Consider the following 27,983-nt stretch of genomic DNA (forward strand, 5'->3'; position numbering starts at 1 on the left):
GGGCTGAGGCGGGACAAAAGCACATTCCAAACCAATAAGATTACAGAGAGGTAATTATTTAGTCCAATGGAAAACTCTTAATATTCTTGTCAGTATCTATATGAATCTTCATATGATTAATAAACCTGAGATGAGACCATGAGATGCTTGACCCCAATGGTGTCTGCCTTTAAGCCTATTTTTACTCGGAACCTTAACCTCAACAATATGGGAATTTCTCAGACCCACTGTCAAAAATCAAGTAGAGAGGACAGTGAAGATAATGCAGATTGACTTAGAATATACACTAAGTACACACTAAAATAATATCAATGATATACAGTATACTAAGTATACTAAAAAAATGCTTGCAAATAATACAAAAAATATATACTGTATAAAAATTGATTTAAAATGGATTATTTCAGACTCAGAAAGGAAGCTTCTAGAACCTCTTCTGCGAGCTCCCGGAGTTTCTCCAGCCAGCCCTCGAGGGTGGCCAGCGTGTCCCGGATGTCGGAGGCCTCCTGCAGCATCCTCTGGGCATTCTCCCTCATCTGGCCCAGCGCCTGCGCACGCAGCTTCCTGATCTGGATGTCCAGCGTGGTCAGGTTGGCCGTCCCCTCCAGGTCCGGCAACTTCAGACTGGAGAAGACGACATAAACGTTTCGCCACGGAGTTGTGGAGTCATGAGTCGGACACGTCGTTGCGGACCGGGGGTTTTAGAGCAAAAGACGAGATTTTGGCTCTAACTGGGCACAGTGCAAAGTCAGTTGGTAAAGAGACTTGAGCATGGACTCAATGTATAGTGTGTGTATTGTGTGTGTGAGGACTGCACTTAGGATCTTGATCATGGTATCAATTTAGCAATCATTTTGACTATATAATTATTTAGCTTCATGTACTGTAAGACTTTGCACTGTTTTACTTAGCTCACAGACATGCCCCCCACATATTTTAAAGTGTCACAGACATTTGAGAGAGGTGTGCTTTACCTGTTCAGGTCATCCACCAGCTGGTTAACAAGCTTCACCCAGATCTCATCCAAACGGTTGTCTGGGACCTTGGCATCAATACCTATCTTCATAGCGTTAATATTCACTTCCTAAGAGATGAGTGAATTACAAATATTACGGTTTAAATAGCAGAGTATTTGATATGATAAGTACCAAAATATTAGCCTGGTTTTCTAGTAGGCAGTCAGATTGTGTGTGTTCTTTTGTGTGAGACTGTAGTATATCTATGAGAATCCTTTCCTCACCAGCTTGGAAGCAATGTAGAGGATGATGTTCACTGCACTCAACCTGTGGCTGATGTCTTCCCAGAAAGAGGTGAGGACCACCACAGGCTTGGTGTCAGCCCAGGGAAGGTAGTAGTAGTGATTCCCTGAGAGATGCAGGGAGGGCAGTAGGTTATAGATCAACATACCATACCCAACACAAAGCAACAGAGAGACATGGGGCCATTTTAGTAAAGTAGAAAAATGTCTAAAAGCAGCACTCGACAGGTAGATAGTAAAGTGAAGGGCTTCCTAAAGACCCAAACTTGCAAATAAATCATGAATCAAAAACAAAGCTTTACACAATCCAAAACACCCAAAACAAGTCTGTGAGGAGTATGGTCACTACCCAGTCTAGAGCCTAAACCAAAGCGATCCTTTTTTAATTATACTGCAGTAGAGGCCATTAACACATTACCTATGGTGACATGATTACTGTATGCAAAATGACTATTGTAACAGCACGTGTCTGAGTTTATGTGTTCACATTACAACGTGTGCCTTACCATCAAAAACAGCACAGCCGTACTGGGTGGTAGACGCCAGGGGCTTGCAGGTGGAGTCCAGCTTGTTGCCATAGTTACCGATGCTGACCTCAAACTGGATAGGCTCGCCGGGTTCCTGGATCATGCAGGCCCCATGGAACACTGCACACAGGCTGTACTTCCTCCTGCGCTGGTATTTCTATGCAAAACACGCATGCAAAATGTTTCCTTCAGTGGGCACTCGGCAAGAACTCACAGTGGACGTCTGGGATGGTGTGTAGGGATTTGCATCACAGAGGTTCAAAGCTTTGGGTTCGTAGCCCACAGAGCAACAGAACAGTCCCACCACACCTTGCCACGCCCACGACACAGTATCAGTCTGGTGGCTGGAGGAATAGACCTCTGAAGTTCGCCTACAAAAAGGATCCAAAGCTGCCATCTTTGCCCATATAAGGAGATCCGGGAGATAATTGAAGCTAACTGCCTATGGCAAGTTGCATGGTAAGTTAGCTCTGGGGTAGCAAAGATCAAAGTGTGCCGTCTTCACCTACCGAAGATCACAGTATCCACTAGACGGCAGTGGACAAAACTATGTAGTGAAAAACGTCTGCATTTCCAATGTCATCATCCCCACTAGAGTTTAACAGGTGCGATAATTGAAAATCCCCATGTTATTTTCCCATAGAAAAAATCTTAAGATACCGGATCTCCTTATTTGGGCAAAGATGGTGGCTTTTTTGTAGGCGAACTTCAGAGGTCTATTACACTGGGCACATGTGATCCTAATTTCACCTTGAGAAAGGTGTGCATGTTGAAACAAGCTGCAGGTTTAAATGTCTACCATTTATTACAGCATATACTGTAGGCATTCATCCATCAAATGAATTGCTTTGAATGTTTTGTACCTGAATTTGAATTTGAGTTATTTTCACATAAAATTAAAAGTCTTTTTGAGTAAAGGCTGTCATTTTTTACCTGAACAACCAAGATGTCATCGCTGGATATTTTGTCGAGCTCTTTGTCCGCTTTGCCCTCCAGCTGAGTGGACAGCTCAACGAGCACTCTCCCTCTGTATGCCACACCTTCACCCTGAAACAACACATGAAGCGGTTCATTCACTTCGAATCACACTCCATAATACTGTACGTATGATCCAGGTCTGTCATTTTACAACTGTACTTAATAAACTGCTGCTAAATCCAGATGAACCCATCCAAACAAACAAGCAACATAAAATGAAATAACATCATAAAATAAGTTTAAAGTTTAAGACATTTTCCGTTTTTGTTTTGCTAGACAGGGTTGCTATCCCACCTTCCCGAGGTTCAGGTCATCGTAGGGGTCAGGCAGCCCGGTGAACTCTCTGGGGCTTCCGTAGATGTTGACATAGCAGGGGCCAAACGTGGGGAGGAAGCCCACCTCCGACTCGCCGGCTTGCACTGGGAGGAAGTGACACGAGAGGTCAGCCGATGGGGCCTCCGCAGCGCCGTCACACATAGGTGAGTAGTGGGAACGAGATGTGACACTAGAGGGCTGCTATGCTGCTATGGTGATGCGTTGCGCTGCGGTGCACTGTGCAAGTTAGATGGCTTGGGTCAGCACTTTTAATTTAAGCTCGTCATTAAGACGACTAGCGTTTCAGCATGCACATGTCAGTAGAGTTGTGAGGGCTAATGCTTCAGGCGGAGTCGCAGCTTGGGTTAGGATTTCAATTAAGAGAAGTTATTTGCTAAGGTGGCATTATGGGGCCATTCACTTATAGTGTAGTGACACATATATACACACACACACACACACAAACACACACACACACACAAACGAACAAACACACGTGTAGACAGTAACTCTACAGAAACTGAAACATGCAAGTCAAACAATACAAACAGGAAAAATCTCAATACATGACGTACAGAAAGAAATACGAAAAGACAGCAGCTGACAGTAAAGATGCATGACCAAGTCCAAAAGACTGAGATGGGTTTGGACTGTTTGAGTGGACTAAATGATTTTACAGGCTTTTAATTACGGTCAATTATGGCTCAAGTATTTACTTCAAATAAGGTACAAATTGGCAAGTCATTTAAATGTCAGTCTTTAGGACCCAGAGAGAGATAGACAGACACCAGAGATCAGTGATTGAACCTTCATGTGATGAGAAACCCCCATATTCTGAGTTTTCATCTAAACCAACCAAAGAGAAACAGAGAAACAGTTTAATCAGCCAACACCATAATCATCAGTCCATATATACCAATAACGCTATTCTATGTTCTTTAAAACTTTATCTTACTTGGAAACCGTGTCTACATTTTTACTATTAATGAAATGTCTTATAAAGTTATTTCTAGATAATATGACAAATGTAATCATATTCACAATGCTTCACCAAAGATCCCCACAGACCCAAATACACCTTATGTATGGATGAACTTTCCCAGAACTTTCCCAGAACTTTAGTATTTTGATTGGGCTTGAGTGATCTGCATGTACTACCTTCCATTTCACCACCAGAGGACGCTATTTTGGCCAAGTTCAGGTAGGTGGTGCCAACTGCATCGTTCCTTGTAAGACGATCCCTGCACGAGACGACAGATGTGGCAGGCGCACACACCAAACACACGCACACACACACAACACAGAAAATAACCACACATGCTTTTGAAACACACAGTGGGTGGAGGGCCAGCTAGTTAGTTGGCTTTTCTCTAATTATGTTTGGAATCCCAAGTTTGTCCATAGCGTTCTGGAAGAATAACAACGAGGGAGGGACATCGGGAAAGGACCGTGACTCATCCAGCTGGGAACGATCCAGGAATGTGCTGGTCAACCTCTGGATCCTGAATTAGAGGAGAGCCCAGGGAGTGTGGTTCCTCCATGGAGCTGTGCAGAGCTATAGGTGTGTGTGTGTGTGTGTGTGTGTGTGTGTGTGTGTGTGTGTGTGTGTGTGAGTGAGTGTGTGTATGTATGTATGTGTATGTGTGTTTGACTGACTGTTAGCGTTCTCAAGTGGTGGGGAACTGGGGGAGGAAATCACTCTCTGGCAGCGCTGTGGGCATTGTTATGAGAGAGAGAGAGAGAGAGAGAAGAGCATAGGGGGTAGAGGGAGAGGGAGAGAGAGAGAGAGAAGCAGCAAAAGAAAGAAAGACCGAAAGAAAGATAGAGAGTGGTGGAGATAAATAGATAGCAACAGAGAAAAAGACAAAGCGAGAGAGGGGGGAACTATGAGGTTTCTGGGCTCATTCCCAGCCAGATGAGTCACCATTCGTCCAGCCACCCTGCCTCCCTCACACAGGAAAACTCCCTACAGCCTGTGACCACTCCAGGAACCGCTCCACACAGCAACCCAAACACAGCCCAGTCTCAACATATACTGTTTATATACATTCAGTGTATGGAGGCCACTCTGATCACAATAAACCCCTCTGGGAGAGAGAGCATATAACTCTTAGTAGCTCTGCAGGTATTTTGTAATAAAGAAGCTTAAAGTCCATTTCAGGCCATCATCAGACGAGGAGTTCTGCTTCTTTTCATACATGTCATGTGCATTGTGGGGAGATAATTCATTCATAGAAAATATCCATTAACCAGGTCTGTAGGTTGTGCATATGTAGACATGTATAATGTTTAAGATGTTGTATCTTGTCGTCATCATACAGGAAGACTCCCTTAAAGAAGCCCCTGGTAAAGACTCAACTATTTGCGCAGAGTGCCCCTTCCCACACACACCTTGAGCAACACCTTGAGTTATGTTCCTGGTTCCTGTCTGCATTAGTCACTGGGTGCAGTGCTTTGGGAGGACGTGAATAAATGAGTCAGGCATTTCCATGGGCTTCTCTTATCTTTAACAGTGCATTAGATGTAGGAGGACCAGCCGGAGTAAGACTCAGAGACATATCACTGCAGGCGTTACTTACCAGTCAAAGATGGTCAGTTTGATTCTCTCACACATAGATGGGAACTGCAGACATGGAAAAAATTTAAAAAGTTAACTCTTAATACAAATCAATTCCAGTATGCACACAGGTGTAAACGGCCACACATGCACCTTATACAGCACAGGGGATTATTTGCCACATTTCATGACATCGACTGTACTGTACCTTGACTTGAAGATTGAGCATTTCGTTCCATTCTGGGTTTGCATTCTTCTCCATGATCTGAGTGCACAGCTATGGACACCAGGTAAAGTGAATTAGAGTCCAACAAACAAATACTGACCTGAGAGGAACCTCACAATCACATAACAAACACAATTTAAAAAGCTGTTTTTAAAATCCAATGGTCATGGCAGAGAGCAGTCTTACCTTTTTCCCAGCGAACCATGCTTCCAGAAACGGGTCAACGAGGTTCTTTTTGTTCCCCTCACCACCAAAGAGCTCCTTGACAGACTGGGCAAAAGCATCGTCCACTGAAACACAAGTCCGACACCCGTCCGTTCAACGACTGAGCTACTGACAGATGCTCGGTCACATCACCAAGTGTGAAGTGTGAACCAGGAAGAATCCTTACAAAGCAAAACACTGCACACTGAACAACACAATAGAACCCAGCTAGATGTCAGAGACATTCCCAGAAGCCATGCAGTCACAACTAATTATATAATCATACATAATTAGTTTGGTAGAAGAATACTTTAATAGCTGTTATTGAAGGTAACTTCTATCTAAAACAATGTAATGATTACGAAAAAAAAAAGAATGCCCTTGCAGCTACGGACTAGAGACCCTGTTGTTCAAATAGGTCCACATATCATTGTTCTTTGGGCATTTCTGGAAATTTGGGCATAAAACCACCCAACCATACACAAGCGTGTTAACATTTAATCAGTGGAATGGGAGCGGCCAAACAGGAAGCAGACATGGTGTTTCTCTGCTCCACCAGCCGTGCAGCCTGTCAACGACAGGAAGTCAGCTCCGTGCCACATTAAACAATGCAGCCAAATGAGCACTCCACACGCCTAGGATCCTATGACCAAAAGCCAAGTAACCTTCTCTCAGTTGGATTCCTATTACCTTACACCACAAAGACCAGGTAACCTTGGGGCAAAGGGAGAGAACGGTCATCCCACCCAGCCTCAAACCTGTTCTATGGGGCACCAAACCTGCAGCTTGATCTTGAGCCAATGTTGTGGCAGTCAGAGTGCAAACTCAACTGTAGTGACAGTAATCCCATCACCTTCTCTCAGTTGGGTTCCAAACAACCTATCAAACAAGTCAAGACACACTCCCTCACTTGTGTTCTTAGTTCCACTCCTACTGTGCCACAAACCACTTAGGACGAATCCATAAGTACAAACCAGACATGTTAAACTACTGTGGGAGTTAGAACATATAGTTCTGCTGATCCCCACAGAAACAACTGAGGCGCTTTTATTCTAGAACATTCTAGCATGCCACAGCAGGCAGGAAGTGAGTGAAGTGCTCTTACTCTGAGGGATGTCCTCCGCTCTGAACACTTTGAGCTTGAGGGTGACCCAGCGCAGGGTCAGTCCGGCCGGCAGGAGCAGGTTGCTCTCAATGTCGTCCGCGTCGTTGTCACGCTCCCGCTTCTCCACCTGTAGGAAGTGGGTGAATGCAGAGGGAACCAGAGGTAGCAACAGTGTTCAGAGAGACCCATGAATAAATGACTGAATGAATGAATGAATGAATGGATAGATAGATTGATAGATACTTCATTGATCCCCAAGGGGAAATTCCAGAATGAATGGCAGACAGACAGAGCCATCTATGAGGAGGAAGTCTACATTACCGGCGGCTCATCCCCGGTGCCCACGATGAAGATGCTGACTTTGAGGTAGCCCTTGGCCCCGGAGCTGGAGTCATCAGGGTCATTCAGAAGCAACCACTTCCTCAAGACGCAGTGAGCTGAGACACACACACACACACACACACACACACACACACACACACACACCTTCAAGTAAGTATGTATTGGCACATACAGTATGCACTGGTGAACTGGCAGACACAAATCTTCATGCACACGTTTTTTTAAAACTTGCATATGGCTATATTTATTCTGAACACATGAAAAAGAGATGCAAATGTAAGCGCAGTGTTTTCCACCCCGTCTGGCTGTAAGAGGTCTACCGTAGGCCTACCTGCTTCATCGTAGACAAAGCCAACATCAACCTGCAACAAAAGACAGGAACCATAGCAGTTATGGGAACTACATTATTTTCAAGTGCACGTGGGGGTCCTTATTCCCTAAAGATACATTTGCCCACGTCCAGTACATATATGGGCATGGAGATGAGCCTTTATTTGTGTGTTATCAGAATCAGAATCAGAATCAGAATCAGCTTTATTGGCCAGGTTTGCGTGGGGTTATGATGAGGGTGAGTGTGAGTGTGCGTGTGAGTGTGCGTGTGAGTGTGAGTGTGAGTGTGAGTGTGAGTGTGAGTGTGAGTGTGAGTGTGAGTGTGAGTGTGAGTGTGAGTGTGAGTGTGAGTGTGAGTGTGAGTGTGAGTGAGTGTGAGTGTGAGTGTGCGTGTGCGTGTGGCGTGTGGCGTGTGCGTGTCTGTGGCCAAAGAGCACTGTCTCACCTTGAACTCGCCCATAAGACTGTCTGCCCTCAAAGACGAGGAGTCGTACACCTATGTGAGCGGAAGAGAAACAACCACATCCTGAGACAGAACAACCACAATGCCTTCCAAGGTCCAGAACAATCATTTTGCTTTCTTACGCACAGAACAACCACCATGCCTTCCAAGGTACAGAACAAACATTTCGCTTTCTGAGGTAGAGAACGACCGCAACGCTTTGTTAGGTACAGAGAAGCCAGCACGCTATCGTGGGTACAGAATAGCCAACACCACCCCAGGTACAGACCCACTACTGACCACAGAATGTCATGGGCCACTGGCAACCAACAAACAAGACAAAGTGCTCAGACTTGTCAGCTTCATCAGGATTAGTGAGTGAGTGCTTGAGATGGCTGCTTGAGCTTACCCGTATGCTGATGTACTGGTCAAAGAGGTCGGACGGCAACATGTGCACGTTGTAGAAGAACATCTGTAAGAGATGACCATTCAGGAAAGGGAAAATAAACAGTGATAAATGCTCTGTTTGGATACATTCTTGCACAAACCCCAAAGGGGTTATTTTTCTGTTATTTCAGTGAATGCCAAAAATGCCAATGAGTGGAGCAACTAAAGGTTTGATAGGAGTATGCATGGTTGTGTGTGTGTGTGTGTGTGTGTCTCTCGTACCTCATCAAAGAAAGGGTTGTTGCCCCTTTTGATTCTCGTCCGATGTGTTTCACCACAGAGGTTCACCTTGACAACGGGTTTGATGTTATTCCCTGGCAACTGGCGACCCTCTATGACTCGGAAGCGAATCTGATTGGACGCACAAGAAGAGCCATCACATAAGCAGCTAAGATGTTCCATTAAATCTAATATATGGGACAAATCATCCTTTACAGAATGCCACACAACATACAAATGTGTCAGACCGACAAATAAACGCAATCTGTGCAAATTATCCAAAGGAAGGATTTTTTGAAAGCGTACATACATTCATCAAATAATTCCCATCAATTGATTAATCCAAAGGGATTTACCTTACCATAAAAAATGCATTCTATTACCAGTAATAAGTTGATGTGCCAATTGTGTACCCAATTATGTGCCGCCAACGACCTGGGTGGTGCTACAGTGAGATTTAGGTCTTGAGAACCAACTCACCAAATCTGCTGAAAAGCCACAACAGCGGGATCTGGGTCCTAACCACCCAAATCACCAATGTGCAAAACTGTTACAGGACTAGTAGAATCTAAATCCTAAAGTCCAAGTCACCTGAAAGTCCTGTGGCTTGTTGACCAGGGCCCGGTGGCGTTTGCGGGCCTTCCTGAAGACGTTCTGATGGGGCAGAACCGAGGTTCCCCCGGGGCTTCCAGCCTGTGCACCGTCCACCTGGGTCTCATCCCCCTCGACACCCACATCTGGACAATAAAGCACAGGGACAGCAGAGCTCACTTCAAGTCCAGTCACATTACCACGGCAGGGAGATAGGGCACTATGCAGGAGGTGGGGACATTTACAGGAATGGCCCTTTAAACAGCCCTTCAATCAGCCCCTCCGGCCTTTAAGATAAACGCATGGAATGGTGAGGTGCAGATCAGCTGAGAGGAAACTGCAGTTCCCTTAAAGAGGCCATTCTACACTTACTTTCACCTGCCAGTGACACCGATGACAGGGGATGTCTTTCCTGCTTATGGTACTGTCTTTGAAGTTGGAGCGTGCAGTGATGATCTGACATCCTACAGCAGTGAACTTCAACTCAAACTAATGCTACTGATCCCTATCTGTCAGTGCCTGTCTCAACATACAGTCTTACATCCATATTGTGTTTTCGCAGAGACCATGACATGCATGAATTATGCTATAGTAACTATCTATTGCTAGAAAGTAACACAACTATACTAGAAAGTGCACATATCTGATAACCATGTCTCCATTATTAGACACAACGCAATACAAACACACTAATATTACTGAAACAATGACCACATCGCTTCACAAGCAGATTTCAGCATCTCTAAAGCAGCCAGTCTCTGTCCATAAAAACAATATCAGTACTATTCTGCACAATTAAATGAAAACACAGATATGCAAAGACAAAGAAAACGGACACATGTCCTGGATATCTGTAGCAATCTGAACTCCACTTGCCTCACATATCCCTATTTACCCTGCCTCCCTTGTTTGATTTTGGCTGTTGAGGAATTACATATTTGGCAGTCATGTAAGGGTGAGTGTTTTTCCTCAATGTTTCTTCCATAAGAACTGGCTCAGTACAAGAATTTCAGCTGGATATGAATTACAAAAACCCATTACAATACACAATGTTATTGCTTTAGCAGTGAACATCAGAAGTCGCAGCAGTTGGAATGACAAAGAAATACATTAACCATAATTCTCCTCTGAATACCGAGAACTTCCATTAAAGCATACGAGTAGTGACACATGGTCAAGGCTCCCCCACACATTCCATAGAGGGATAAAGTCAACAGGCCTTAAATTCTAGTGACCCAACATTCCAAACAAGATATTCAGAGCCCATTAGCAGAAGAGAACAGCTTTAGCGGCAGCTACTGTACCTACCGTCAAAAACATAGTCACAGTCATAGTACTCTTCCATTTGGGGAAGGGGCGTGGGCACAAGGTCAGCTCAGGAGAGTGCTAATGGCAGCTAACTGGCTAAACAAACACTAGCACAGAGCCAGAGGCTGCACCATACCTGCGTCTCCAGCACTGAGGTCTGCATCCTTCTGCTCATTAGGGTTGGGCAGGGCATTTGGAGGAGGCTCGTATCCAATCGTAAGATCAATAGTCGCCTGAGTGACACACCAGACTGAATATAAATATGGTTGCAAAATTGCTACACAGTTCTTTGAAAACTGAAAAGTATCATGTGTTTTTTAATGAATGTGTTAATGTTTGATGGTTAGAAATATCCATTTGAATGTTTGTAAATGGTTGTTAAGACTGACATCCAGGTGCTGTCAGTTATGCTAATTGAGTTGCTAGGTAACAACAGCTCTAATGCAGAGGCATTCAATTGAGTTGTAGCCCAGAGGCACTCTGATATGTGTGTGGTCTTTTCACCTAGGATGTTTGACATACAGCAATGTCAGTCATTCTTTTATCACATTTACTGGTAGCATGTAAAAACATATTCACTTCAAACACTTACCCCAATGTTTTGGCCACTCTCACTGGAAAGCGCTAAGTTTTTGGAAGGGAGAGATCTGACCTGGCCACTGGCTAGGTCTCTTAAGGACACTTTAGTTGAGCCAAGGAATCTAAAACACAAAAGACAGGACGGACCTCAGACTTAGTTGGCAAAGCATGTTGGTACTGTTTACAAGTTGAGCCATTTAAATTCCTACAGCGGTAAGTAGCACCAGTCAGTCCATTTACTGCTTTGGTTTGACAGCACTGTCACAGAATACTGAGCTCCAGAGTTGTGTTGGTGGAAATATCAGACAAAAATCTATGAAGTAGATGGGCTTGACTCCAATATAAACAGCACAATTGTGCCCACAATCCCTGAAATCAACAGAGAAGACAACAAAAGAGGACAGAGCAACCCTTCAAGACCTTTCCGTCAACAATGGCACTGAGGCCCAAACACTGAGAAGGTGTCAGGAAATTGAGGAATGCAGTGAAACAGGGGGCAATATCATTTAGTAGCCTAGCATATAGCACACAAGGAAGCATCTGGGATATCATGGCAGAGCATTGCAGCACGCTAATAAAAAAGGGTGTTGTCGAGAGAAAAACCCTTTGTGTGGTGAGAGCCCCTGACATCACTCACACTTATGGACACATGGGAGACCTCCTCCCATAGCAAACAGCCACCTCTGCTATACCCAGCATGCAACGCAGCTAGGCCCACAAAAGATCCGGGAGCAAATTCAACAGAAGGCCGATGCTTTTCAAAACTAAAATGAACAGCGAGCAAATGTTTGCAGTGCTAACACAATTGAGTGTTAAGTGCAGAGTTTGACCTCCAGAGCTTGCGTGCAGACATCCGACTTAATATTAGTAGCATAAACAGTGAATGTAGACGGACTAAGTCTGATACTGATAACACATCTGATAACCAATACAGAACAGAGAAAGGATAATGTCCTTGTACTCAAAGACAACACAATAGACACAGATGCTGATACCCAAAGAAACTACCGGGCATTTACACATACTGTAACATACTGTACAGACTGACTTCAAAATGCTAACAGAAATACACACTAATATTGCAAAAGTGCATTCTAAAAGCATTCGTTCATCCTCACACCAAAATTGCTTCATGGGGTGAACTGTTGTGCACGTACAGTACAGTAGGCCTACAGATGCATACAATCTCCCATGTACATTCAAATGGAATCTATGGAGTTGTCTTGGTAGTGATGTTCTGCAGTGACACAGAGAAATCCCACATGACAAGGCAGGGGTAGCCCTGCAGCACGAGTGTGTGACCTCATCACATCCTGTTCCATAATGTAGAGGGCATGACTGTGACACTGATGTTCCAGAACCTCTGAGCACCAGCCCACAGGCTACTTCCTAATCAGATACAGACGGGACACCAAAATAGATTCCTATATCAACATTCAGCTCAAGGATTTTCATTGCACTCGTTTTACATCGCTTAATGTAAATTAATATTTGATCTCTCTTGTGGCAGTCCACTCATACTGTCCAGTGAGAATGACCACACTGCTGCAGTACAAACTTTTTATGCACATCATTTCAATTCAAGTTCAAGGTCAAGTTCAAGTTTTTTATTGTCACATATACTTTACAGTGTAGTGAAATTCTTGTGCCACAGTTGGTTTCTCATAGGCTGGGTGAATTTGAATTTCACCTGGCAGCTCAGGCTGGATACCAGCAGATCTATTTTCGCTGTTAAGTGCCAGAATCTTGGGCTCCAATCAGAAACGGCCATACTCTAGTCCTGGCACGCTATTGGCCGGTGACGTGCCGAAAACGATACTTAAGGCGAGACACTACAGGTGAATAGGGGAAAATTTTAAACTTAAAGATATCTTCATGACACTTTACCGGTTGAATACTCACATAAATAGGAGAAAAAAATGTATTGCAAGTTTTCTTTAATGTAATGTTTAAATATGCTAATTAGGCTATATCTCATTAAATATGCGCTAATTTGCATATATTTTGATGCGAAGGATCTGACCATTGGAAAAAGCCAGGTTGAAAATTATTTTTTTGTTGTGTTCATATATCAAATAAAAAAACATTTACAGAGGGGATTATGAATATCTTCTTTTGTTTTCCAGTAAATCAGAAAATACTGCCAATTGGCTTAAAAAGTGGATTTTCGCCCTATTTTTAGGCATAAAAAGTCATGTAAATCATGCCAAGAATGCTATATCAACAAATCCCTCTGTAAATATCTTCCAAATATAGTTAGGAATAAGACTGGAAAGTTTGGTGTATGTAGGTGCTGCAGAAGTGGAGATCCTTTGCATGGCGTGTGGGGAAAAACTCGTTTTGAGAAAACAGCCTTGAAACACAGCCAATGAAATGCGTTCTCAGCTTAGACTCGTCTTTGAACTTTCGCGATTGGTTGCTAATACAAAGGAAATGCCCATATTTGGATAGCATAGCGTCTTGTAGGAGACACAGGGCTTTCCAACGGTATCAGACACGATATGATTTGGATCACGTTCACGGTAGTACATGACACTTTAGAATGGGAACTTTTGGTAAAATTAGGAGAAATATATAGGCGCGAGTAGACAAAATGTCATGAAATAAACACTTAAATGTGCAAATCGGACTTTGTTGTTGTAGTAGGGTGGTAGAATACATGCTAATGTAGCAAACTAGCACAAAATCTCGAAATTGACTGATGCTAAAAAAAACGATGTTTTCACCTGCCGTGTCTCGCCTTAAGTGATGCGAAGTGCAGTAGAAACAAAGCGCAGCCTCACCAGACCAATATTCAATCTTAAAAGATTGAGTTTAGTATGGTGAAAACCAGACTAGGATTCTCACTCTTAAAACTGGACTTGCACAGGAAGAGACTCCTTCAAGATCAGGTGGTTAAACAAATATTAATACGTGTAGGTACCACTTGTGTGACTCACTTGGCAACCAAATGAGTTTGTTGCCGTTACTATGAGGAAGTGACAAATGCCCTGGGCAGTGAGGAAATTCACACCGCTGTAATGGTTCACTGCGCCAGCTGCACACTGCATACCACTTATACCCACACAAACCTTGTCCCGCATGCCAGGCTACTCACTGAACACAATGGGACAACAGAGCCGGCATCACACATTCAATCCCTGCCATTCTTCCCACCAGGTCTGGAAGTGGTACAAACTCCTTCAAATGGCATTATATAGTTTGCAATGTTTTCAAGATAGGAATTTATTCTGTGTTTAGCTTGTATTGTACTGTCAAGTGAACTATGTGGTCACGTGACAAAGTCAGCTTTAATCGTTTGATATTGTAATATATGGGATTTAGATTAGATTAGATTACAATCAACTTCATTGTCATTGCGTGGAATGCAACGTACAAAGACAAAAATAAATGAGTACAAAGACATCGAAATGCTATCACTGACAACTGCTGTTTGCAAGGCTGTACTGTATTATTTACAAGGCTTTACTGTTGTCACTTGTTTTAGACACAAAAACCCTCTACAATGCCTCTGGTTAAGTTGCAGTAAAAGCTCATTTTCAAGACAGTCAATTTAATTATCAGAGATACGGTTGATTCATTACATACAGTATGAATACGATGCATCTGGTGAAAGAGCCATTCTTTTTACAGTCATGAGGAAACAGATGTAGGTGGAAAGTTTGAGAAACTCTGGAGCACCAGTCACCCTCACACATACACACTACCACACTAACTCATCACAGCATGCTTTTCCAAGGCTAAGCCTAATGACGCGTCACACGTGCTCTTTCAACACGCATCACACAGTGCTGCACAGACACGTATGAGGGTGTGTGTGTGTGTGTGTGTGTGTGTGTGTGTGTGTGTGTGTGTGTGTGTGTGTGTGTGTGTGTGTGTGTGTGCTCTATGGCAAACAGGAGCTTATAGGCCCGATGATGAGGCAACAATGTCTAGTCCCAGAGGGGCGGTGAGGTCTATTCTTGATCCAATCACAGGACTGGAGGACTACACTGCTTATTCACTCCTGAGTTCAGGCATGTTGGGATGAAATCTAATAAGGCAGGGCGAAAACTTTCCTCTCCCAAGTTGCTAAGTTACGGAAAAAAAAGAAAAGACAAACACACACACACACACACACACTCTCCTCCCCCCACCAGACACAGCAACTGAGTGGGAGACTGAGACAGAGTCAGACAGGGCCATGGAAGTCTTGACTGGTGTAGAGAGCGACTCTCCAGAGACAGAGAGCAGAGCAGAACAGAGGCCTGGAGTAACTGGCTGCAAAAATGCCCCACATGAGACTGATTACAACCCCATGACCACTCTACGAAATGAGCGCTATGTAGGGTAGTGATCAAATATGATGGGTGTGGCAATGTGGCATGATAATGTATGGTAATGTATTCTGACATGGCGTGTTACGTCGTGGAGTTTCATGTTAGATGTACATAACCACCCGCGAGAGCAGTGTAGCACACATAGCTGTGGTAAGTCCTTGAGTGATCTTCCAGATTGGTTCCACATGTGCGTCTTAGTTGGTGGAAACTTCGACAAAGCCTGTATAAAACGCATTTGAAGGAAAAGGAAGAGGGGGAAGGACTTTGTTCCTTTTTTTCCCCGTTTGACAGCTGCGATGCTTAAAGCTACAGTTAGCCCCACAGCACAGGACAGCAGGACTGTTCTGCAATGAAACGGCAAACTACCTACTGTTTCACTATTTCCGCTCGCTTCGGAAGAGCTCTTTCTGAAAATAATATATTGGAAAGAATGTGCACTTAAAATCCAGCCAGCACATGCAGCCCAATCACTCTGGTAATTCTTCAGTAGGCTTGACATTTAAATACACAAATACACACAAGCACACACACACACACACACACACATTTGACATGATCCAGGGAGGGTGCTCCTCCAAAGTCTCTCCAAAAAAAGCAAACATTGCCTCCAGTCTCTCCCATCCGTGGGCATGCCTGAGCACAACCTGGTGAGTATGGGACGCAGGGAGGGCCAACAATGGCACATTCTCCCACCCACACCTGCACAGTCGGCCAACTAGATTACCCAAGACTGTTCCAGGCAGGTTACAGCCTAGTATTGAACAATATATTGTGTATGGAATACTATTTCTAGACAGATACATCATATAGGCTACAAATGTTATATCACATAATATACCTCATGTCAGATACTATGCTACAAATGCACATACTCTGCATAAACATCCCTTATGTCTACAGACTGGACTGCAAGTACCTGATTACTATTGTGCTCGCAATCACAGGGTCAGATAATCACTGCCCAGGTGTATTCTCACCATTTAACACATGCTGTCACAGCACTGTAACTGACCACATGTTTTCTCTATTCTGTTTCTAAGAGTGAAACCCCCACTCTGGGACAGGCCTTGACCACCACAAAGAAGCTGACTCTGGGATGGCTGATCTGGTGATGGGCCTGTGGCTCTGAACAATGGACAGCATGGCGATGATGGCGTCATGCACTTGCTTTCTGAGGACATGTCAAAACAGGTCGGCCATGTTGCCAAAACTGCAGCCAGTCTGCACAGTAAGTGTTTCTCTGAAGCCAGATCATGGGCAGAACGTCTGCCAAGAACGGCATATAGTTGCAGTGTCACTGCCATACATAACCGTTAGGATCCACATTGTGTCTTAATTTTCCTATGCATTATTAATAGAGCACTGTGCCTGAGTCAATACCTGAGGCTCACACTAATAGAATACAAATCACAGGACAAGATCTGTGGATGACTCAGACAGACCCTGTTATAACATTTGAGTTACAACACCAGGATTTATATTCGGAGATCAACTGAGCACAGAATCTCGTGCCTCACCTCTTTACCCTGATATCTGAACACAGAAGTTCATGCTCAACCTCCAGACCAAAGGTCACATAATCCGAGAGCACTGTGAGAAACAAGACCATCACTTCTCCTAATGGCATTACACTGAGTTAAAAATCACTCCAGCGGCATGTTGAGGGGAAGATTGAATTAAACCAAGTAGGGCACACCATGGCATGATTCACTGCTGAATAGTCTTCACTGGTATGCTCAACAAGTCAGTGGTGCAGAATTCTGGACTTGGGATAAGATATTGTTATCTCGAGGTAGCCTATAGTAATAGGTCAGCCTGTAGTAGCACTGAGTCTGCAAGAGCATATCGGCGAGAAACCAAATACCTTCCCGTGTACCTTTGTGAAGTTGGCAGTGCTTTTCTGTGTCAACAAAGTAGGGCGTTGCACCCACCTTGTACTTACTTGTCTTTGCCAATTGTTTCATAGTCCTTTACGATGACATCGATGAAGGCATTGGTCTCAAGTGGAGCACCCTTTAAATCAAATTCGAGAACCTGGAAGGGCATATATATATTATTTGTAGGAGAATGAAATGGTGGCTGAGCCATATCTGAATGTTCTACTTTGAGGTCACTAAAAGTAATTCATTAAAGATTTAGATTAAGAAATGAATGCATGAGTACATTTTTTCCTGAACTTTGAAAAGTAATACTGAGATGATGTTGAATTCACATGGATAATGTTTCCTGTTATCTGTTCCATCATAATCATAACTGTTGGTCTAAGCATTTCTACCGTATGACCCTATAACATACAGTATGTGAGCCTCCAAAGAGTTCATGAGTTCAGCAATGCTGAGGCTGGACTGAAATTATGTTGCAACAATAATATAGTGATGAAAACTGTATGTCATAGAACACTTTGGTATGCATGAGCAAAACATCAAGAAAAAACAAATAAACCTGGCCCATCGAACAGTTCCCTTGGATTACTTTTTGACTGGACAAAATAATAAGCAGCCTATCAAGCAAAAATAAAAGGCTATACTAATATGATGTGTATGATTGCTTACTTCATTCCAAACTGGATTCAGTTCACTGTCAATTGATTTGGTCTTCTTCTTTTCACCTGAAATATTAACAGATTTCTGAAATATTATATACCAACTATTGTATAGCCCTTGTCAAGTTGAAGGCCTATATTACTCAGCACATTGATGAGTCATTTTACATGACAGTGAAATGTCTGTCAGCGAACACTATAGACAATAACAGAGCTGTTCATTTAAACCTTATGAAATAACTTCTGATCCTATCTCAACATCACAAGCAGACCTCAATAGGTCTGTAATCCTCAATAGCCTAAGGTCGTCATCAGTGTTGGTACAGGGTGTTGGCAGTTGGCACATGGACTAATCAAAGGATGTGGTTTCCTCTTTTCTGGTCATTTAAAGAGCATTCTATTTTCTGACAAGAGTGAATACCTAATACAGTAGGCTAATGAAACAGGATAATCTAGCCTTCATCAATAGCAGGTAAGCCTACATATAGGCTTTACGTCCTTTGAAAAGGCAAATCAGTCATTCAATGATAGTTTACTCACAGTATTGTCACGAAATACACTTTAAGACATCGTCAAATAATAAGTAGCCCATGCATTCTCATTAGGCCTACTCATTGGTTCCTTACTTTCTCAATAGGCTGCTTTTGAATGCATAACCCCCAACCGACTTACCTTTAAAAATTATTGACGTAATAGGATCGGGGGAACCAAGTTTCTTTTTGGGAAGTCCTTTGGCAGATTCCACAACAACTCGCAACATCTTGGTAACAGCATATAATCCTAGTTATGCGCGCAAGATGATATCTCATGCCTTTCCCTCAAGGCAGTGACATTACTGTGGATAAGCGGAACTCCAGGGAACTGGTCTGAGTTTAACTCAGGGAAATGGGTGGAGGAGGAGGCTGATGATTACAGTGGTATAAGTGGCACTTCACCTGATTGGAGCGATATTCCCACTAGCCTACATAAGGACTCATGCTCCATATAAAGGCTATTGGATACTGAGTAGTTGATCATTTAGTCCTGTTGCTGTATCTGTCTGAATAACTTAAATTTAGACCCATGCCTCTGATATCATAAGTCGCAGCCGAAAAGTTCCATAAACAAATCTGTAATGAAGCTAATTACATGGTGCAGCCCATAACGAACTTTGGTGCCATCTCCTGGCTAATATGCGGTATGTGCATCAGCTGTGCAGTGGCCGCTATCTTGCTTCATTTTATCACATTTCATTTTATTGTTTGTGCGGCTAAAATATCATTCACAACCTATGATACTACTGCAGTCCTGCTAGAATGTCGCCTATCAAAAAACGAATCTTTCTACCGGGTTAGCGGCCTAATTTATTGCTACTGACAATTCCAAAGCATTTGCGTTTAAGGCCACGACTAGACAATTCTCTCTTTATGGCTATGGCTATGGCTATGGTTATGGCTATGGTTATTTAGCAGACGCCTTTGTCCAAAGCGACATACAAATAAATAACAATACAAATTAAATTAACAGTGAACAATTACAAACTAGGGAGAATAGTAATATTATCAGTAAAACAATAATTTTAAGCACTAACCTAATGAGAAATAAAACAGTGAAATGAGAATAGCAATCAAATAAGTCACTCAGTTAATTATATATAATAATAATAACTAAAGCATGGTATGGCTAAATTTAAGGACAATAGCAAAATAAATTTCAAATTCTATCAATAGACAAATTATAACAAAACAATACTATTATACAAACCATAACACATCACAAACTCAAAGGACTAAGTGCATATTAAATAAATATGCCTAAGACCCCTCTTAAAAGATCCAAAGCTGTTATATTATTATATTAGTAGTCGTAGTGGTCGTAGTAGTAGTAGTAATAGTATAGTAGTAGTAGTAGCCTAGTAAGCTGTAATAAAAACAGAAGGCGTAAATTGCAACACCGGATATGACGCAGGACGCGCCGTATTCAAACTTGTTTTCAATACGGAAGCACGACAAGACCGTTTAGGAGAAGAGTTTCTCAACAACGCTGTGATGCTGTAAACATTTTAAAACATAACTATTGACAGTGAGTTGCTTTCCATTAACGTATCCGATGCTGTTTTGATAACTAATACCGCTATATAACAACAATTAGGTAGATGTTATTGTAAACCGTCTAATGCTAGTTTGAATAACTAACGTTATCCTAATATCTGGGTGATAGCTGTGAAAGCTGTCTCTGGTCCTTGAGACAACAAACATGCTGATGTTATATTGTGTTCTCCTTTTCAGTCTTTTTCATTTCAGTTAAATCATTGACGGGATCATTTAAATCATTTCCGCAAAATCTGTGAACTTACACCTGACTTTTTGAACGGACCCTTTTAAGCAAATCTATACACACTTGTCAGTTTCCGGTGAGTTTAAAGCAGATATCGTTATTATCGCATTTGACTTACACACTGTTTTTATTATTGTTTTCAAAGACAACATTTTTGCAATGACTGCCAGAGGTGCGAAGGATGCTATTGTTAATAAGTTGGGCTTTAAGTCAAATGGCTCCAAGATGGAATTGGAGCTTGATAAACTCCGCAGAGAAAATGCACATCTGAAGAAGAACTTGGATGAAATATCCAGACGACATGCACATGGAAAGCACTCTGATTCGGACAAAACGAAATTACTCGAGGTAAGTCAACTGCAGTAACGTCAACTTGATACATGAATATTCAGAGTATATGAAGAGGGTCCTGTTCAGAAGAACCGAACAAATGTCAATCGAACCAAACAGAGTGTCAGAGGACCTCGTCCTGTTGTTGCATTGTTGTATTAGCTTATGTTACAGAGTGTGGGATCTAACTGGTTGTTATTGTGGACATGGAATGGAATAATAGACCTAAATGTTCTTGATTGGTATGTCTTTTCCTCGCCTTTCCTTCCAGAGGATCGTATCTCTGGAGACCTTGAGGGAGAGGAATTCCCAACAGCTCCTGTCAAAGGATCAGGAGATCGCAACGCTCCGACTACAGCTGCGCTCAGCGCAGGGCGAGGTGGTCGCGTCGTTGCACTCCCAGCTGGATGAGAAGAAGAAAGAGGCCGAGCAGAGAGAGAAACTCTTCCAGTCGCTGAATGTAGAGACCGAGAACCTGAAGAACAGGTTGGCCTCAGTGACGGAAAGATGCCAGGCCCTGGAGAACCGTGACCCCGCTGCACAGGTGAGAGAACCTTTCATATTGTTTTCGGTTGGGCCTGGTTTCGGGGGCTGCCTACCATTAGGATACCTATGTTAAGGAAGGCCTCAGATATGTTGTCCCAATGTGATGTGTGTGTTTTTTTGTTTGGAAGATGCTTTTACCCAAAGCCATATTCAAATGAGGTAAATTGAAATTCAAATAATACCATATCCATGCAAGGGATGATATGCCATTTGAAATGCATCTCGCAGCGTGTACTTTCACTTTCACCCAACGGAAGCAGCACCATAACGTTTCAGGTAGGGCACTAGTTTCAGGCGCAGGATAAAGTATATTATGTGAAATGATAATGATAGGCGTCTTGTATTCACCTGTTGTCAATAACAAGGGGAAATGTACGTTTTTGATAAGAAATTTTGCTTGGAGAGGAATTATATATTTCCTTGGTTAATTCGAATATTTGGTCATATCAATGTAATCCTTTTGCATAATAGTCACCAGTAGGTGGCAGCACGGTCACTCAAAAGAAGGTTGAAATGTCCCTGCATGGGTTAGTGCGACGGTGACTATGACAAGTGATCTCAGTGTAGGTGAACACTTAAATATAACCTTAAACATAACTTTAATAATTATGATAATGACGTTTTTTTAAAAGGGCTTAGTTTAACAAATATTTGCTGCTTTTCATAGAATGCAAATAAATCCAATCATTTAATCAGTCTGTCACAACTATGCTGGTTTGGTAAAATCAGTTAGTAGGAAGCTGTTTTCGTAAACCACTGTATGTTGAACAATACTCCAGGTGACATCATCATAGTAATTCCCAAAGCCTTCCTCGAGTGCTAGGAGACACCGGGTAGACTTTCTTAAATCCATAATCGCTAATAGTCTGTCAAGGGAAGGGAATCCCCGGTCATCTGCGCATCTGCGCATCCCAGGAATGATTACCATCTGACCCCTAAAGCATGCTAATATCTGGCCTAAGCAATTATGGGATGGGATGGCTCCGCAAGTTTTAAGTTGACAGGCTTATGCTCAAACACGAACGGACTTAACTGTTTATGAGGGGCTCAAAAGGCATTACAGCGGATGAACCCTTTAGTTGCGTCGTTATGATCAGCCCGGTCAATCAGACAAAGATGGAAAGGCTAGGCTGAGTCAATAACAAGATGAGAATGAGAGGAGTTATGGGAGGAGTGATATGGTCTTTCTCGGGGTGGGAGAGGACACAGACAGTTCCACTTTCTCATGGGCCACAGGCAGATAACACTCCAGCTTATTGGTATGTTTCCCTATGGTTAGTCTGCTGCAAGGCCCTGTAATAGGGTGGTTGTACATTTAAACTGCCATTTAGTCATCACTGATTGACACTGATTGAGGAACTGTGCGTGTGTGTGTGTATTGCGCGCAGCCACGCGCACACACACACACACATACTCAAGTATTTTGTACGTGTATAAGTATTTTTCTCTTTTGTGCCAGGTCCCGACTGGTGATGTGGCAGTGGTCCAGGAGCAGCTGAGAGATGTAATGCAATAACACTCATATCCATCAGTGCATATGTATTCATAGCTGAACATCATGTATCTCCACTGGCTGTAACTAATGGAAGGCCTCTGAAGTCCATTTCAGAATTTCACACACCATTTCCTTCCATTCTGTACAACATGTAAAATTCATGTATCGAGTCATTCACCGTACCGCTACAATACATAATTAATGGAGAGAAAGCCTCTGAGTGCGGCTTCCAGTGTTCTCTGAGTTGATTTCCCCCTTCCTTGCTGGTTGTTGTAACAGGCCCTTGAGAAGAACCAGCACTGGCTGGTGTACGATCAGCAGCGGGAGGCCTACGTCCAGGGGCTGCTGGCCCGCACCAAGGAGCTGGAGCAGCAGGTCAGCCAGCCCAACCAGTCCGTCCAGCACAAGAGCAAAGAGGAGACCTCGGAGGGTAAGGACACTCCCACACACCCAGGCCTGCTCTGGAACATCGCCGCATGCACTGACCGAAACTCAACTTGTAATACTAACTGTTGTCGCTGAGCATAATCTTGTGCTCATCATATTGACTTCTTTGTTTGTGATGATGCATCCGTTTGCTGATTTTATTACTGAACACCTTTTGTACGGCATTGCAGAAACTTGACATGACGTGGCGCTCATATGGCAGCCATGAATGTAAATCAAATGGCTGTGTGTTTTTCTCTCTCTCTCTCTCTCCCTCTCTCCCTGTCTCCCTCTCCCTGTCTCCCTCTCTCCCTCTCTCTCTCTCTCTCTCTCTCTCTCTCTTTCTCTCTTTCTCTCTTTCTCTCCCTCTCCCTCTCTCTCTCTCCCTCTCCCTCTCTCTCTCTCTCTCTCTCTCTCTCTCTCTCTCAGCGAGTGTGACGGCGGCGGCTGCCCAGCAGGAGCAGCTGCTGAAGCAGCTGCAGGAGGCGCAGAGGGAGGTGGGGGCCCTGAGGGAGAAGGTACGACTGGTCATCTCAACCGTTTGCCTCCTAGATATAGAAACACACATGCCATCTTCACCATTCGGACATATGTCTATGTGACCAACGCATTTTGGCGGTGAAGTTCCACTTAATGAGAACGCACATTAATACACATTGAGCAGGTTGTGACCACCCCAATATGGCGGCTAAGCAGACACATAGCAGCCACATAGAAACAGTAAACAGTGTGGCATTAGCCCTCCATCTACAGTATATGGTTGGCTTACCAACTTGCCTTGTTCTCTCTCTGAGTGTCTCTCTCTCTCTCTCTCTATCTCTCTCTCTCTCTCTCTCTCCTTCTCTTCACTCCTCAGTATTCTTCCCCTTCTCTCTTCTTCCATTATGTTCATACTCCAGCTTCAGGGAGACAGGTCTCCCCTTGTTTGCTGGGGTTGGCTAAATGGTGTTTCATGTTAAAAGGGAGTTGAACTTTTATGCTTGTTCTAATGGCCTTGGGGCCTTTGGGACTGTAGTGTATCTTTTCCTTATCAATAACGTTATAGGAGTCATACAATAAAGGAACTGTAATAGAACTGCATTGAAATCAGATTGAATGGGGGGGGAAACGACATTGAAATCAAAGTGAAAGAACAGGATTGCTTTGAAATCAGATTGAATGGGGGGAAACTAAATTGAAATCAGATTGAATGAACAGAACTGCACTGGTATCAGACCGAGTGACTAAAACTTCGCCCCGACCTACTCGTCCCAGGCAATGCGGGCGGAGAGAGAGCTGGCGGAGCTGAGGCAGCGGTCGGGCCGGGTGGAGGGGGAGGCCCAGGTGGAGCGGCAGCGGAGCGGGCAGGCCAGCCGCGAGGCCCAGGAGCAGCGGGAGCGGGCGGCCCGGGCGGAGTGGGAGGCCGAGGGCCTGCGGGAGAAGGCGGTGCGGGCCCAGGAGGAGGCGCGCAGCCTCAGGGGGAGGTACGAGGAGAAGAAGAGGGAGCTGGAGAACACCGACACACTCCTGGAGGAGGAGCGGAAGAGGGCGGCCGAGCTACTCTTGCAGGTGTGTGTTTGGGTTTGTTTTTGCTTTTGTGTGAATTGATGAGGGGTGTATGCTCTCTTTTGTATGGTTGGGATTATGTAAGTATGTGTGAAGTATTTCTCTTTGCCCTGAAAGACAATGTATAATTGTATTATGCAATAATTTATATTGTATAATACAATCACTCAGTCTTCACCGTAAAAAGTCAGTGTATCTCACAAACTGTATTCCATGTATGGAATCTGACATATGATCAGCGTTGATCTCTTTGAAAGGTGAACCTGCTTCAGAAATCCATGTTGAACCAACATGATGAGCAGAAGAGGATGGCTGTGCTTGAACAACAGGTACTGTACATGACGTCCTTCAATTAACTGCACCTTATCTCAGGCTGTGTCTAACTATGGGACTTTATCAAAGGTCGAAACAACAACACAAAAAAAACCCAACAAAAAAACACTTATTTTACAAAACTGTAGCGTCCTGAAAGAAAAGATGATCAATTTAGGAATGGTTGTCTTGTTGAAAAGGGCAGGCACTCTGTCTCTGGACTCTAACACCATGTGTGTCTCTGGGACCCCCCCCCCCCCACACACACACACACACACACACACACACACACACACACACACACACACACACACACACAGGTGCAGCTGTCCGCGCGCGACTTTGAGACGGAGAAGCTGGACCGCCACGAGCTACAGCAGCAGCTTCACCGCATGCTGAAGGAGCTCCGCAAGGCCAGGGAGCAGATCTCTCGCCTGGAGGCCAATGTGAGTCTGTTATACACACACACACACACACACACACACACACACACACACACACACACACAGATAGACCGGGTAAACCCAGCCCGATCTGCTGGGAATTGGATTTCGCCCTGCAGCTCAGGCTGGAAACCTCCACATTTTTATATCCTGTTTCCATTACAAATCTGTTGGGACCAATCACAAACTGGCTTATCCACCTGGCGCACCCGGATCATTGGTCTGATTGGTTGAAGGAAATGCGCAGTCATTTGAACTATGGCCGTTGATCACGCCTCTTGTGCAGTAGAAAATACAGAGCAGACTCCCTAGACTAATGTTCAGGGTCAAAAGATTGAGTTTGGTCTGATAGCTAGACACACACACACACACACACACACACACACACACACACACACACACACACACACACACACACACACACACACACACTCACTCACTCACTCACAGAATGAGGCATGGAAATCAGGGTAAAATACCTCTATACATGTAGCCATCTTTGTCTGACAGGACAAGCCCACATAAGCAAGTTAACAAATTAGCTGTGTGTGTGTGTGTGTGTGTGTGTGTGTGTGTGTGTGTGGGAGAGAGCAAAATGAAGAGATAGAAGAGTGAAAGTTGAACTACTGATCTAATGTGGCTGCATGTGTGCATACATACCAACAACTCTGATATAATCTATTTGTGTGACTTGTCTGATCTGTGTGTGTGTGTGTGTGTGTGTGTCACTGGTTTACGGTACACGCCCTCTCTTCCCCCTAATCCGCAGAAACACCAGTCCCGTTTCTCCGAGCCCTCGTCCTACACCCGGCTGGAGCGCCTCACGATGGACGACCCCATCTCCCCCACCAAGGCGCTGGACGAGAGCTTCCTGGAGTGCCCCAAGTGCCACACCACCTACCCCACCAGCCAGCACCGAGAGCTGCTCACCCACATCGACTACTGCTGTGCCTGAGACCATCTCAAAAGTGTTTTGTTTTATTATTATTATTATTATTATTATTATTTTCTTTTCTTATTTAATTTCTTCTGAATGTTTACCATATAAAAGTATTTTCTAGAAATTTTATGACCAAATATCTTGAGTATTTTTGTATTTTCTTGATTTTAATTGTGGTGGGTATCAGTAATCCACTTTTGTTTGCTTTATTTACTGTGTGTCTCTGACTTGATGGTATTGGGTATGTTCATTTTGTACTGTATTTTCATTTGTAATTGAATGTGTTCCCATAAACCTATTATGACTTCTGACATTATAACATACACAATCATTGATATGAGATTCAGCCCTTATTCTGCCTGCTATGCTTTTAAGTTATGTGTGACTTTGTATCACTTCTTTGTCTTTGTTTTCCATATTTCAACATCTAGCAATATATGGGTAGAATGGTAATGTTATTTGCACTCTTGTTTATGACTTCACCGAGTTTGCTCACTGTGTGCAGAACTTCAATTAAAAGAAAGACAGTGAAACGGAAATCTATGCCATTTCTTTTTCTTTTTTGGTGCTAAAAGCAGTAAGTACCTACTACCTACAATCAAACTCAAATGTGTTTCAGTGGAGAACGAAGCCCCAGTGTGGGTGTGTCAGGGTAAAAATATAAAAGCGTGAGATCTGGATCTGATATGAAGGTGTGTGTGTGTGTTTGTGTGTCCAAAAGAGAATGGTGTTTTCTCTATTAATGGTGCTGACTCTTGTAGAGCAGGAATGTCCTCCCACACCTGATGTGTACAAGTACAGCCCTCATCTAAACTGGTAGAAGACTGCAGGGGTAAGTCCTTGAATTAAACTATTTACAGCGGAGGATTACAGGGGTTCCTGCATCACTGAGAGAGAGAAGGCCAAGGAGGTCTTCTTTAAGACAATGTCTCCTGGGGGGATTTGCGCCAATAAATGGCAACCTGATTATACTGTAGTTTTAGTGGGATTTTTGTTTGACAGTATTTGTTTTGTTTTGTTTTGTTTTGTTTATCAATTCCTGCAACCATTTTGAATATGAGTTGACTGTGGATATGCACGTTTTGTAAACATTTGTATTAATTTATCATTTTATCAGTTATTTGCATTCACTGCAACAAATGCCAAAATTTGTGTTTTATCAGATCTTCCTTAGTTGAAAGGAGACTCAGCAAAACATGGGATGATCCAAGGCCTATAGTATATTTTTAACAGGTACATTTGGCTGCACTTGTCTGACTTTCAAAGTGTCACAAGTGACTTTTCAGCATTTGTCACCAGTATCATCCTCTAACACCCATTGCATCATCAAGGCAGGCTTTC

At 43.4% G+C, this 27,983-nt stretch overlaps 2 protein-coding genes across 2 annotated transcripts in view; one reads left to right on the top strand and one right to left on the bottom strand.

Annotated features, from left to right (window-relative positions):
- Nucleotides 1-19,124, bottom strand: part of LOC134069786 (myoferlin-like) — a 33,345-nt gene extending 14,221 nt beyond the window's left edge. The window contains exons 1-24 of the mRNA XM_062525854.1: nucleotides 18,962-19,124; nucleotides 18,300-18,355; nucleotides 17,690-17,781; nucleotides 11,442-11,550; nucleotides 10,986-11,082; nucleotides 9,542-9,687; nucleotides 8,954-9,082; nucleotides 8,694-8,756; nucleotides 8,288-8,338; nucleotides 7,844-7,874; nucleotides 7,492-7,607; nucleotides 7,171-7,297; nucleotides 6,048-6,151; nucleotides 5,844-5,912; nucleotides 5,658-5,701; nucleotides 4,237-4,319; nucleotides 3,886-3,924; nucleotides 3,058-3,182; nucleotides 2,719-2,832; nucleotides 1,765-1,942; nucleotides 1,241-1,365; nucleotides 975-1,084; nucleotides 432-624; nucleotides 1-3 (exon numbers count right to left, since the gene is read on the bottom strand). The exon at nucleotides 1-3 is cut by the window's left edge and continues 153 nt beyond it. Of these exons, the coding sequence (XP_062381838.1) occupies nucleotides 1-3; nucleotides 432-624; nucleotides 975-1,084; nucleotides 1,241-1,365; nucleotides 1,765-1,942; nucleotides 2,719-2,832; nucleotides 3,058-3,182; nucleotides 3,886-3,924; nucleotides 4,237-4,319; nucleotides 5,658-5,701; nucleotides 5,844-5,912; nucleotides 6,048-6,151; nucleotides 7,171-7,297; nucleotides 7,492-7,607; nucleotides 7,844-7,874; nucleotides 8,288-8,338; nucleotides 8,694-8,756; nucleotides 8,954-9,082; nucleotides 9,542-9,687; nucleotides 10,986-11,082; nucleotides 11,442-11,550; nucleotides 17,690-17,781; nucleotides 18,300-18,355; nucleotides 18,962-19,049 (2,292 nt within the window). The 5' untranslated portion in view covers nucleotides 19,050-19,124. The remainder of the gene's footprint in view (nucleotides 4-431; nucleotides 625-974; nucleotides 1,085-1,240; nucleotides 1,366-1,764; nucleotides 1,943-2,718; nucleotides 2,833-3,057; nucleotides 3,183-3,885; nucleotides 3,925-4,236; nucleotides 4,320-5,657; nucleotides 5,702-5,843; nucleotides 5,913-6,047; nucleotides 6,152-7,170; nucleotides 7,298-7,491; nucleotides 7,608-7,843; nucleotides 7,875-8,287; nucleotides 8,339-8,693; nucleotides 8,757-8,953; nucleotides 9,083-9,541; nucleotides 9,688-10,985; nucleotides 11,083-11,441; nucleotides 11,551-17,689; nucleotides 17,782-18,299; nucleotides 18,356-18,961) is intronic.
- A 1,116-nt stretch (nucleotides 19,125-20,240) lies between these two features.
- On the top strand, nucleotides 20,241-27,181 carry cep55l (centrosomal protein 55 like). The gene is made up of 10 exons (XM_062526076.1): nucleotides 20,241-20,350; nucleotides 20,751-20,953; nucleotides 21,207-21,479; nucleotides 22,941-22,985; nucleotides 23,256-23,406; nucleotides 23,832-23,920; nucleotides 24,657-24,950; nucleotides 25,205-25,276; nucleotides 25,580-25,705; nucleotides 26,472-27,181. The coding sequence occupies exons 2-10, from the start codon at nucleotides 20,765-20,767 to the stop codon at nucleotides 26,655-26,657; spliced, it is 1,425 nt and encodes a 474-aa protein (XP_062382060.1). The 5' UTR covers nucleotides 20,241-20,350; nucleotides 20,751-20,764; the 3' UTR covers nucleotides 26,658-27,181.
- The last annotated feature ends 802 nt before the right edge of the window (nucleotides 27,182-27,983 follow it).

The sequence above is a fragment of the Sardina pilchardus genome, chromosome 22, assembly GCF_963854185.1.
Source record: "Sardina pilchardus chromosome 22, fSarPil1.1, whole genome shotgun sequence".
In the NCBI taxonomy this organism is placed as follows: Eukaryota; Metazoa; Chordata; class Actinopteri; order Clupeiformes; family Clupeidae; genus Sardina; species Sardina pilchardus.